This window comes from Amphiprion ocellaris, chromosome 8 (genome assembly GCF_022539595.1).
Source record: "Amphiprion ocellaris isolate individual 3 ecotype Okinawa chromosome 8, ASM2253959v1, whole genome shotgun sequence".
NCBI lineage: Eukaryota > Metazoa > Chordata > Actinopteri > Pomacentridae > Amphiprion > Amphiprion ocellaris.
This window is the reverse complement of record NC_072773.1, coordinates 26,963,772-26,977,366: the sequence shown is the minus strand read 5'-3', so window position 1 is coordinate 26,977,366 and position 13,595 is coordinate 26,963,772. Positions and strand designations below refer to the sequence as shown.

Here is a 13,595-nt window from a genome sequence, read left to right as displayed (position 1 = left end):
ACCAATTTTAATTTGTGGCCACTTAATCTTCATTTTATTTGAAAATATAATAACAAATTATGTTGCTTATTACCAGGCACTAACCAAGCGGGACAGATGCAGCAGGGTGTCAGAGGTCATCTAACCTGCTCATATGACCGGTTTGAGGAGCTTCGAAGGACCGCTCTGACCAGCGAGGTAACTAAAGTTACACAACACAACACTGTCATGCCCAGTCAGTGCAGTCTATCAGATAAGAGTAGCAGCTCACACAGTCAGCAGTGGTCAGCCAGTACATAAAAAATGCTACTACATTAGTTTTATGGGAAGTTATGTGGTGGAACAATTTCGCTCCATATGCAATGACTTACTGGAGTCGCCACTGTCTCTGTCTAACTACATCGCTGTCATGACAAGAAATCAACAACGTGCTGTTCATAACTCTCTTTAAAGCTGTTTTTCTTTTCAGTTTTTGTCCACAACAAAATAAAGCATGTTAATTAGAGCCCTTTAGGAGTCCCAGTAAAGATGTTCTAAACTTTAGACCCCCTGTGGTTTGTACTATAAAGTGAGATTAATGGGTTAGTGAGGTATGTTGAGCCTAAAGCCACAATTTTCAATGTCAGAAAGGTGGCTCTCTTTTAACCTGCTAGATCACCATGGTAACTCGTGCTGCACACCTAACCTGCTCCAGAGGAGGTAATGTTCGCACTTTGGGATTTAAATTAGCTGTAATCCTTTTGTTAGTCCTTTTTCTGACGACATTCTCTATGAGCAATAGAGATTTTCAGCTGAGGGAAAACATTAAATCTTCATCTGTTGTATGTTTCTAATACCACTGAACCAAACGGTGCAGTTACAGTAGCGCAAACTATACACATCGTGTTGTCATTGGAAATCACTTGCATCCAGATAGTGATGCAGAAAATGAATAAATGTTTATTTGCTGCTAGTAAAACACAGATTAAAACATTGATTTGTCTTTTGGTGTTAGTCTATAAATTATTCAATCTGTAGCATTTATTTCGCTTTGATTTGTCCAAAGCTAAAATGCTTTCCACATACTCTTCATGATGGGCCAGTGTCAGACCTTAATGCACTTCTTCAGTATCATGTTTAAATGTATGAGGTTTAAAGTTTCAGAGCTCTAATGTGCAGCTAACATGTTTTAAATAAGTGGCTGCACTGATAGTGAGCTGAGTGGTAAAATAAATATATTAATTAACATCATTAACAATTTCTTACCAGTATTTCTCTCTTGCAGCATTTGCAAAGATGGCGTTTTTTTCTTGTAAAGAAAAAAAAAAGAAAATTCTCATAGATCTTGATTATAACAACCTGCTCCTCTTATTTGAGACGTGATTTTGACAGAAACAGGGTCTAATGACAATTAGACAAGACAAATACCCCTTTTAAGACAGCGCTCAGAGAGAATGATGAAAAAATCTGGGAGAAAGTTAATAATTGTTGTGATACTGATTATAGTTGATTTGGGTTTTAGGTTTTGTTGAGACAGCTAAAGAAAGTATGGCTATGTTGACCTTGGTTTGTACTACATCCCTCTGGCTTCTGCTTTCAGTTTTTCTCCTTATATAAACTTTTATTTGCGAGTGGTATTGAGTAATGTTTTCCCAAGTGTTGAAAAATATTTTCAGTGATTTTGAAGTATTGTTTAGCTTTTTACGAATCATTATAGGAATATCTTTTATACAGTATTACATGTGCTAAAATTGAACATATGTTATCAAACCAATATGCAACAAATCTATCATTAACCTGCAGCCGGAACAGTGAATGCTAACAGCTAAAACCAGACACTTTTCTGTATGCAGATGTTTTCATTGGCTTTGCAAACAGATATTGGATATTGACTCAATGATTTTTGTTTTTTCCACTCTCCCACAACAAAGGCATTCTTTTTTCACCTGAAAATCTTTAATGGTTTCAAATCCAAATCCAGTTTGTGGTGCGTGTCTGTCATGGTGAGGCTTCAGCTTGTTGACTAACACAAGGTGCCTGTATCAGTCAGAGGAACTTGGCTTCCATGGAAAAGAATCAGGATGCCTGAATGATGTTGGAAACCATTATTTCACAAATGTCCTTATCAGAGACTGAACTTTTTTTTTAAAAAAAAAAAGAAAAGGCCAAGTCACCCCTGCATATCATGTGTATCGGTTCTCACTGAGATCATTTCTGCAGTGACTTGTTTGTCTAATCGGTTCACACATTATTATGTAACCAATAATGGATCATTCTTAATCCCATAATGTTAAGGCTCTGTTTATGTGCAATTTTATTTCAATTTGCAATTCATTCGGTTACTGGATCAAACCATTTTATCCAGTATACAAAAAGCTTTCAAAATTGTTTAGATTAATGCCTTCTTGCTTGCCTGTCTTCAACAGTCATCACACCACAACTCTTTCTGTTACCGTGGCTCTTTCTGCAAGCTTTGTTTTGTTTGTTACACAGAAAGGTTTGTAGTCACTTATTTAACTGCCGATTCATTTCTTGCATCACATTTCAAAGGCACTCGAGAAAATACATAAACACCAACAATAATAATGATGTATTTAAAATTAAGCTAAACAGCAGGTTGACAGATGCAACAATACAAAATGCAATATCTCAACATAAATGAATGCAAATGAAATAATAGAAGCAATGAAACGCTTATTAACCAGTAAAAATGACACAACATTAAAGCATGTCTATAAAAATGGATTTCAAGACCTGATTTACAAGAAGTCTCTAATTCTGTGAGCCTTATCCTCTCAGCCAGGCTGTTCCAAAACCGAGGGGCCTCGATGGCAAAAACATGGTCACCTTTAGATTTAAGTCTCAACTGTAGAACAGCCAGAGGGGCCTCAGTTGAGGATCTCAGGGTCAATAATTCTGCTATGTAGCTTGGAGTCAGACCCAGGCAGCCTTAAAAGTGATCAGTAAAGTCAATTCAAAACCAAACAGGGAGCCAACAGTGAGAAGCCAAGATTGGGTTGATGTGATGTCGTCTGCTAAAGCCAGCAAAACCATTAGTAAGCAGTTGTGTTTTCTTTTTATGCTGCCGCAGTGCTCTGCTCTGATTCTCACTGTCTTCTGTCGGCTCAGTCCGTTTTATGCCAGAACATTTGGGTGTCATATTCCCTTCATATGCATCATGTTAATCCAAATCAAACATTCAACTTTCTTGGTTTCAGCTATGTTTCAGTATAGATATTAATATGTCAGTGAAGCTAATAATTTATGTAACTTAGTGTTTTACTTGGTGTGATATTATCTTGATTTTACTCCTGTGTCATTTTCTCCAGTAAATAAACAAACATCTATCTTACAAATCTTTATGACAGCAGCACAAACAGAAAATAAATTGGAGACAATAAAAGTATGCAAAAATGTTTATGAGCACTGACAGGCACTCAGAAACTGTTTAACTATCACCTAAAATGCAGCAACAAACAAATCTTTTGCACTGATTCTTTGTTAAGAAAGCTATATGCACGCCCTCCAAAGACACTAACAAAAGCTCTTTCTAGTTTGGCTTTTACTAACCGCTAGCGTCAAAACAGAAGCATTACAACCTTAAGCATTATTACCAACTCAATCGAGTATTGTGTGACATACAGAGTTAAGCTTGTTTTAAGCAGTGCAGGTGGTCACTGACTGAATCACGTTTTCCCCCTCGAGGTTTACCGTCGCTGTATGCGCTCGCTGATGAGATCATTCAGCTCTAAAAAACCTGTTTACACAACTCAGCCTGACTTAACTCAGCTGCTACCAGCTCTCGTATGAACTCACGATGCTCAGTGCTTGCCCACATGCCAATCTCAGGCCAAAGAGCACTGAAAAGACCGCTTGGAAGCTTTTTGGGCTTGTTCATGGACAGACAGTAGATTTGGTGCCTGAGGATACTATTCCTGGCTGCCTGCAGACTGTGGCGAGACTTGCTCCTCCTGTTTGGTTGATAGACGACTGTGAGCACCTGTTAGTATTAATGTATGTTTTCCACGTTGTTTTTTTTTTTTTTGAAAATATTTTGCTACTGTAAGGTGAAAAAAAAATCACATGTAGCATCAAAGCATTTATCAGCTGTCAGTTTTATGTAACCAAGACAATATAATACTCCTTTACGCCCTTATTGTCAGGTAATTTTGAGGTTTCACTGCTAAAGACGCATCCATATATTCAGTGAACAGCTCTACTTTAAACAATTCACTGTTTGTGGAGTCAAGTATTGCAAGACTGGAAGGTCACTTTATGTTTTTCAGGAAGTCTGAGGTATCTGTCAGTAAAGATGGTGAGGGGTCGTTGTGGTGATATTGGACACAGGTCCTTGGAAAGCCCAGGAGACGCATTTCAGAGCTGAGACCACACAACTCACTTGTGAATTTGCTCCATTTTTTTTTTTTTACTTTTTTCTTTTGTGGCACTAATTTAAACATCCTATGTTGACTTAATACAGAATAAGGCTGCGGCACCTTTAAGGGGGGCGAAAGGGACTCCAAAGTGGGTCAGAGTAAAAATATCTTCAACAATTATTCATGGGACCCCGCCTATCTCTACCATACCTCCACCCTGTGAAATATCTGCATTGCACTGCAGTGAAGGGAGACAAAAAAATGGAGAGAGAGAGAGAGATGTGGTGGGAGTAAGGGGAGACATGGAGGACAGAATTATGGGGGTAAAAAGAACGAAGACAAAGTCAAGAGTGGGCACTTTGTTTACTTATTTGGGCTTGGCTTGTGATGAAACGTGGGTGCAATGGGCAACGCACAAAGTACAATGTGCAATGTGTGCTCTGCAAACACTTCCTTTGATGCTCGATGCTAAATTTCTCCAACATTCGCTCCGTTTTTTTGTCAGCAAGCCTCGCACCAAACACCAACACTGTACCCACCATTTCAAATGACTGCCAAGAGCGGCTGAATTAAACATGTACCGCACTGATCACAGCTATCTCGAGCTCACTAACTTCTCATCTATTCTGAGATGTAACTAAGTGTTTTGATTCGAAGGCAAAGGCTTTGCAAAACAGAAACTTAGTGTAATCTCTCTGATTGGGCAGGTATGGCATGTATAGTGTCCTGTGATTTGTGACAGCGGTGAGGTTTTGGAGATTTGGGTGCTTAAGGTTGAGAGAGGCTTGGGTTTGTTTCATGAGTGGCTTTTACTGAAAGCATCATGATTGGAGCAGTGAATAAAATAAAGGGGTTGTAATTATTTGCAATGAAAACTAGATTCCAGTGCAGCAGAGGGTTGTCTTGGCTGCCAGGTCCCTGTAGGTCTGCACTGTAAATCCACACATTAATCAGAGTCGGCAGGGAGAGATCAAAGGAGCCTGTTCCATCTTTACTCAGAGCAGCACTTTGATGTGTGTGTGTGTGTGTGTGTGTGTGTGTGTGTGTGTGTGTGTGTGTGTGTGTGTGTGTGTGTGTGTGTGTGTGTGTGTGTGTGTGTGTGTGTGTGTGTGTGTGTGTGTGTGTGTGTGTGTGTGTGTGTGTGTGTGTGTGTGTGTGGGAGAGAGAGAGAGAGAGAGAGAGAAAGGGGGGGTGAGTCAGACAGAAAGAGTAGTGCTGAAAATTAGGATATAAAAGACAGCCTGAAGAGAAAAACTCTCGTGTGGATCCTGCTGGGGCTTCATATACAACATGTTAGCAGTAATGAAGACCTGGTGTAACTTTGAATATCAGCCTCAGATAACCCTAACAAATATTCTCAGATAATACTCTCATTCCACTGCATCCACGATACAAGGAGCAAAAATAGCAGGTGGAAGGGTGCCAGTGTATATGCACATTCTGGATGCTTGCAGCTGCTTATCTGCACACATGCACGCATGAACACGCACATGTCCGCATGCACACATGCATTGTTCCCGTCAAATGCGACTGCAGCCGAAATCACAGCAAATAGAAAATACTTTCCTGCCCCGTGGTGGCCCTCTCCTCTCACTGCAATGTGAGGGCCTCCTCTCAGCACACAGTCACAGCTGAATGTTGTATGCCACCATTGCATGGCAGCTGAGGCTGCAGTTGCCATGGCGACACGGAGCCGCAGCATAGGATTTAAAAGCATCATGTATTATTAGTTGGTGTGTTGACACTTTTGCATTTCTTCCATTCTGTGAATCAGAAGCTTTTAGCGCCCAGTCCTGCCAGGGGAAAAAAAAAAAAGGTGACGACTCCATGTAGTGCTGTGAGCTGAACACTAGGGGATGTGATCTCAGTGGACTGAGAAGCACAACTGTACCTTTACTGCATGCACTTGGCACATTTCTTACCCTAGAGGGTAGTTTAAAAGTTAGTAATATTGATTGTTTTAAAAAGGTGCACATAGTGAAGCTTTTAGTTTGTATATATCTTGTTTACGAAAAGATTTTTAGACTGTTGCACAGCTGGATTAACATGATTATATATCAAATGAATAGAATTAGCTGACCCCAATCACCAAAAGTGACACCAAAAAAATACTAAATTATGCTTACCACAAACATTGTGATGTCCATTTTAATGTGATCCAAGTATTCTCTCAATTCTTGGACTTTTCTGCCATCTGCTGGCTAAAGTATCATACATTCACCTTTGAGTATCAGAAAATAAAACCATCACATGGTGCAGAAAGATGCTGCTGCAGTGGAGTGTGTTGTATTTGTAGCTACACTGACAGACAAAACTCATGACATGAGTTCTGTTGTTTTTTTTTAAATCACCAATCAATAATAAAATAGCTGCTTTATAAAATGTAATGCAGCAGCATGTAGTGTTTTCAATTCTTCTTCCTCTTCTTTAACATCTACATTAGGCAGACTCTGCATGATCAGAACAGAACATTAACGTTTGTGCAGCAGAGGGATTGTACAGTTTTGCCTGATCTCACTTTTTGAACTCAAAAATGAGAATCTGTGTATTGTAGCTACAACCTTTATCTTTTCAATATGTGAAAAACCCTCGTGTTCTGTGAAGTTGTACCTTTTTCTTTTACATTTTGGTTTGTCACAGCAGGAAAGATACAGATAAAGATAAATAAATTAAATGAATAATGGTTGAACTCCATTTAACTTCCCCATTTTTAGGGTCCTGATATTAGTAGATCACTGTCACACCATGAGAACTTACTGAGTGACAGAAATATTATAAATATTCCTGGTGCTTCTCTTACTATAAAAAAAAATCAACATTAGAACAATCTGTTGCTTTTTGTTGCTGTTCTCTGCGTAACTACATCAGACCACAATCTATACCTAAGTGTATCTATGTTTATATTTTTGCATGAACATTTCGCTGAATTCCAAATTTCTTGCATATTGTTCACAAATCCATGTCTTTGGAATTTTGTATGTTGGTTAGCTTTGTTTGTGCGTGTTTTAATGTCATATTGGCTGTTTCGATCAGCTGCTTTATTCATGAATTCACACCTTTGTTGTCACCTATATCTTTTGACCAGTTGTTACGGATCACTCCTAAATGAGCCCGTTCATCTTCTATTGTATGTTCTTGGATATTTACTCCAGTTACTTAATGTTTTTCCACGGTGTTTTCGTCACACAAACATAAATTGTATTAAATGCATCAAAATACAACAAAAATCAACCACTATTGAAAATATTTGACCACAGCTGCATTAAATCAGAATAACAGCTTAATCCACAGCTAAATAGTTAAGTCATTATACACCAAATGCCAATTAATAGTATGTGTCAGTTTTAATAGAAGTCTGTAATCACAGTTTTATTAGAGTCTTTTCAAGGCAGTATAAGGCAACATAATAATAATATTAACAGGAACATAATAACACCATCTGTCAAACGCATGACGGCGATTACATTTGCATATGATTAGAACGGCACACTTTGCACTCAGATTTAAGGTGAGAAGAGAAAAGCTTTTCCCCTTCAGCAGATGAAGGTGAAAACAGCCCCTCTAGCATCAAACTCTGCATCATTCTGCACAGCAAAGGTCAAACATCCAAGTGAAGTGACAAAAAGTAAAACACACTGATGGTTTTTTGTGCGGAGGCAGAGGTCGGCTTCAGAAATCCTCCAAACACTTCATATGACCTCAAGAATAACAACCGAATGGAATCAAAACCTCTCAAAATCTCAAAAAAAAAAACAACAAACAAACCCCAAATCACTTAAGACCCTCACCAAGCTGCTATTCACTGATGTGTAGCATTTCTAGCTTCCTCCACAGGGTGGCACCATCACACAAACAGAGTCATGCAGAGAGTTGGACTGAACGTGGAGCTGTGGTTTATCACAGGAGACCTCTTGCTGGTGTAATGCTCCACACTGGACACACCGTGGCATCCTTGTCTTCACTATTAAGTTGCTTCACTAGTGGTAGTCAGGACACCTGTTTCTTAACCTTAGGAGATGTTTCACATGCAACACAAGACTGATTTTATGACTCGTGTTATATTTATGGGGTAATATTAAGAACTACTATTGACCTTTGATGCTGCTGTGAGGGTTTTGAGTTCACAGGGATGGAATCAGTTGCCTTTATTTTTCTTTAAGGTGGCACCTTTAATCATGACAGCTTTCAAATACTTTAATGTTTTCCTAAAATGTAGTTTCCATGATGCACTGTTTGCTCGTCTTTTGCCAAATCGCTGCCCGACCAGTGTAAGATGCAACTTCTGAGGTGAACCTGAGAATTTTGCAGCTGACCCTGCTTGCACAAAATGTGAGGAGTTTCTGTAGAAGTTTACTCTTAGCGGGATCTGTCCGAATCAAGCTGCAAGCTGTCACCTAAAAATCAAGGTTTCTGTCTGTCCTGTCATCAGGTCTAATTATCTACTCCACAAAAACGTTAGGTCGCAACAAAAAAATGGAATCTGGACGTCACATCCCGAGACCTCACCACATCCACATGTCCTGTCAGAGTGTTTCTGCACCTCAACCTCATCGCTCACTTTGTGATCTCCACACAGGTGAGAAGGCTGCTTGTGTTTTTTGTGCGCAATCTCCCAAAAAGCAGGTGACCTCTGCGTCCTGGTTAGACAATCTATACATGATGGTTCCCTCTTTCTCTCTCTCTCTATATATATATCTATGTATATTATATAGTGGACGGGGCAGTAACAGACACAACTGGGCTGCGTGTCAGTTTGCGTTGCAGTTCTCACTTGATGATTGAAACTGGGAGCAGACCTGCGCTCTTCTGCGAGTTAATTAAAACGCCCCCCTGATTGGACGGGCAGATAATCCCGGCGGGCCGCGTGCTCCTACTAACTTGCGAGCAGGGCAGAACGCCAGTCACAATCTGCCCAAGGCGAGGGAGGGCAAGGAAGACACGAGAGAGAGGAGGAAAGGCGACTGTAGGAAAAGAGAAAAGAGAAGAAGAGAAAAAAAAAACGGGGGGACACACGAGCAGCTCCGGTCTCGCCGAGCACAATTAGAGAAGTGTTGCTGAACGTGGGCTATGCGCGCAACAAGGGGGGAGCGCAGTGCACAGAGGAGGTGAACGCATGTAGAGGCTCAGCTTCAGACTCACAGCCTCCTTCTTGAAGAGTCACTGCGCTGACAGAGGAAAGGGAAGAAGAGAGGAACTCCTAGAAAACGGCAACTCTTGGAAAGACGTGAGTACGAGCTTTCAAAACAAAAGACAAGAAAAGGAGAACAAAAAAACAAAAAGCAGGAGAAGAAGAGTAGACTTTTCCTGGTTCCGAATCTGCTCTGGAAGAGAGAAAATGAACGCCAGCGAAGAGAACCTGCTCAAGTCCATCAGCAATGACGCGCTCCTCGACCTGACGCAGCGCTACGGCCAGTCAGCCTTCGGGTTTGGCGCTGGCCATGGTGCTGGAAGTCCCGGCCGGTTCCCGCTCACGCCGGCCACCGACTTCCTCTCCGGGCAGACCGCGAAGTCCAACGAGAGCGGCGGGGAGCACACGAGCGACGACGAGGACGGCTTCGACTCGCTGGACTCCCGGAAGAGGGGCTCGTCTTTCGGGGACGACAAGCCCGGGGGGCCCCTGGCCAAGAAGTCCAAGGAGCAGCGGTCCCTGCGGCTCAGCATCAACGCCCGGGAGAGGAGGAGGATGCACGACCTGAACGACGCGCTGGACGGCCTGCGCGCCGTTATTCCCTACGCCCACAGCCCCTCGGTGAGAAAACTCTCCAAAATAGCCACCCTCCTCCTGGCCAAGAACTACATCCTCATGCAGGCTCAGGCTCTGGAGGAGATGAGGCGGCTGGTGGCGTATCTGAACCAGGGACAGACCATAACCTCACCGATCCCCACCGCCCTGGCGCCCTTTGGACAGGCTGCCGTCTACCCCTTCTCGGGCTCCGCACTCGCCACCTGTGCCGAAAAGTGCACTACTTATTCCGGGGCACCGTCGAGTCTCTTCAAACACTGTAACGACAAGCCTTGATTTGGTTTTAACTCTCTTTCCAGAACTTTTACCTTTACTGCACCCATGTCTCTCTCTCTTGCTCTCGCGCGCTCTCTCTCTCTCTTTCTCCCACTCTAGTTATTTTTAAAAAATCATTCTGTGGAAAAATAAAACGATTTTTAGTCTAATGCATAATCTTAAGATATGGTTAAGTAATTATACTTGCGATGTTTCATCCAGACTTAACAAACGCTACATAGAAAATGAACTGTTAGGCCTTCCTGTTCCCCCTTGTTACTTTCTGTCGCTCGTAGTTGCAGACACTACAGGCCAAATTCTGGGTAAAATTTTCTTTTTCCAGCTCTCATTTGTAATCTATGCAACATTCAACAACAACAACAACACAACAAGTAGAAATGCCAAGAAATGCGACCTAATCTGGATTTTTAGATTTGAAACAGGAATTCATGAGAAGACTTCCATTGACTGACTTGTATGATGCTATGTGGGGGATAAAAAAAAAAATCTGATGTGATGTTGGCTGATATATTTTCTGATACGATGTGTTGACGAGTTTGTTCGTTTTTTTATTTTAAGTGATTGCACATTTCACATGATTGTATTGTACAACGTTGAAAAAAGAAAATCACTTGCTTCAAGCCCGGTTATACTAATGGTTATATAATTAACAGCCTATGAACTGAAAGGAGCGTTTTTGGTTGTGTTGCAAACATGGATTTCATATATTGTTTATATGTCTTTATAATTAAAACACATATCTATGCTCGGACCCGGTTTGCTTCATTTCCACAACAGCTTGACAGCTTTATATGCACCTTTTTAATATGCACTTAAAAGATAGAAAGCATTGCAGACGAAAATATATCTTCTTTAAATAGACTTTTCACTCACACTTTCCTTTTGCTTGTCATTATACTATGGAAAAGATTTGTTGTAGTTTAGGAAACACCCAAATCGTATCCACTTTACGCAAAAAATGCGTAAAATTAACCGTAAATGGAAATTATCCGTAAATTGCTGCCACTGCAATATCTGAAAATCAGATCTCACGCTGCGAAAATGATTTCCACTTCTCACCCTCTAAGTGACCCGCCTAAAAAATGAGTTGGCAACTTTCTTTTCTTGCACGAGAAGCCTCTGACATGAAGAGATGGGTCTTAATGAGCTCAGTGAGGCTGGTGGGGCCCGTTTGGCACGCAGTGGGGTCGGTGGCGCTGAGGGGAAGGGCGCAAGAGCCGCCCGGGGCACCCACGACCTGTCTCTGGGTATTTGGGTGATTGCAGGCTTTCCTTGGCGGGCTCTTATACCCTGGACAGCTATTAACACGATTTCTGCCCCTGTCTCTTTGCTAGGCTTAATTCAGTGAGCGTTACTGGGCCCGTTTTCGTTTGCAGGTTGGGTCGTGGATGCATTTAGAGGAGGGCGTGTAAATATATACATATAAAATGTGCCGTTTATGTTTGAAGTGCATTCCTGGCTGTGGTTCCTTTGTCTTTGATTGTTTTTATATTTCTGTCAGCAGGCACCTTTACCTGCAAAATGACACTTGATCGACCTTTGTTCATGTTTGTCTGCAGGGTGCAACACTGATTTTAGTGTTAATCTTTGTAGTTCATCAATATATTTCAGTTTGGGATTTTTCTTGGTTTAAATAAAAGCACATTACTTAACAAAACAGAATTTAAGTGTATCTGTAGCCTACAATTTACAGTAGAGATGAGCTATTAATTTCCAGTGAAGTTGTACTGAATTAAATTACGCTGCCTTTGCACGGATTATATGCTTTTCCCATCACAACCACTTTGCAAAGTTGGATAATTTTGTGATTAACAGCATCCACTTTTTGCAATCCTGAGCTAAGCCTTAAGATATCATTGCTTTAAATCTCACAGGTGCTTTTCATTCATCTGTGCGTTAATGTTTGTGTTCATACTAAACACAAACTGTTTAAGAATGCATTAGATCACATTTACATTAGAGCCAGTCTGTTTGCGCAAGTCAGAGACTCACTAAGTGATCTACCGCAGTCTCTCTCCAACAATTTAGAAACATGTCACAACAACAGGCCACCCATGGCATCTTAAATTGGCCCTCTGATGACACATGCCTCGTCTGAGGCCCCACGAGACAGTCAGGGCAGCAGGGATGAAATGTGACAAATGCTGCCAATGATGTGCGGACTCGGGCCCTGCACTCCATCAGTCTCTGTACAGCCTAATTGTCATAAATGAGATGGTGGCTTTTGTGTACGGGTGGCTGGGTGGTCACTTTTTTCTCCCTATAGGCCTGTGATGTCGAGCTGCTCAGATATATGTTTTATTGTGTCACATTATTATCTTAATTGCCGTCAGTGTGCTTGGTGGCAGCGTGTCCTTTGGCATGCTGGCTATCTATACATTGAGACAGATTTGTGATTTTGCAGGTCACATACTTTCTGGTCCTTAAACCTTCCAGCAGTGAATGGAGTGTACATAAAATCGTCAATTATCTGCCCTTATGATGAGGACAATTTTGTAGATTAGTGCATTATTACATTTTGTTAATGTGTTTCATATTTTCTTTACTGTAAACCTAAATTTGAAGATGTAAAAAGTGGTAAAGCATGCTTAGTACCAAGAGTGTTGATGCTGAAGCATGTGTTGAGTGCTCATTTAACTTGATGGCAGAGAGGTGCAAATTATATCATTTCAATTTATTTTCAGTTAATATACAATTAATTTCACTTATAGCATTTGCATTCTAGTGCAATATCAGATAAATATAACTTGATGCTTTGCTAAAGGAAATTGGTTTAGAAACTCAGTTAATTGTGTTTAACACACAGCAAAAAAAACCCCAAACAAACTGGTAAAACAAAAACATGAAGATTATAATTTTTTTGTCAATAGAGTTAGAATCATGCAAATGCATTAATTTGTGAACGCAACACAGAAAACAGATCAATGCCTGAATATGCCCTGGGCAGTGTTAAAAGGTTTGCCATCTGTATCATGGTGTAAAAAACAAAAACAAAATGAGCCTTTCTGAAAGACTTCTGTAATTATAAAACAATATTTAAAGTTACCAATTCAAGTTTTAAATGCAGCACATGGAAAGACAGTTACGTTTGCTTAGAATATACAACAAATGCATTCCGGTTGCATCTGAGTGATCTGCTCTACCAGCAGAGTGGGGAGTCACCTCACACACACAGAGTGTAAAAAATAAAAGATGCATTTTAATCTGCGTCATTTCTGTGTGCTTCTCACAAAGGCAATTTT

The 13,595-nt window shown here is 40.8% G+C and overlaps 1 protein-coding gene and 1 long non-coding RNA gene across 2 annotated transcripts in view; both read left to right on the top strand.

Moving 5' to 3' along the window:
* The window catches only part of LOC129349568 (uncharacterized), a 72,463-nt gene that overhangs the window by 38,414 nt on the left and 20,454 nt on the right, over positions 1-13,595 (top strand). The window contains exon 5 of the long non-coding RNA XR_008602623.1: positions 77-177. This is a non-coding gene — a long non-coding RNA (uncharacterized LOC129349568). The remainder of the gene's footprint in view (positions 1-76; positions 178-13,595) is intronic.
* Positions 9,229-11,104, top strand: bhlhe23 (basic helix-loop-helix family, member e23). The gene has a single exon (XM_023278665.3). It carries the CDS (start codon positions 9,670-9,672, stop codon positions 10,351-10,353), a length of 684 nt encoding a protein of 227 aa, XP_023134433.1. The 5' UTR covers positions 9,229-9,669; the 3' UTR covers positions 10,354-11,104.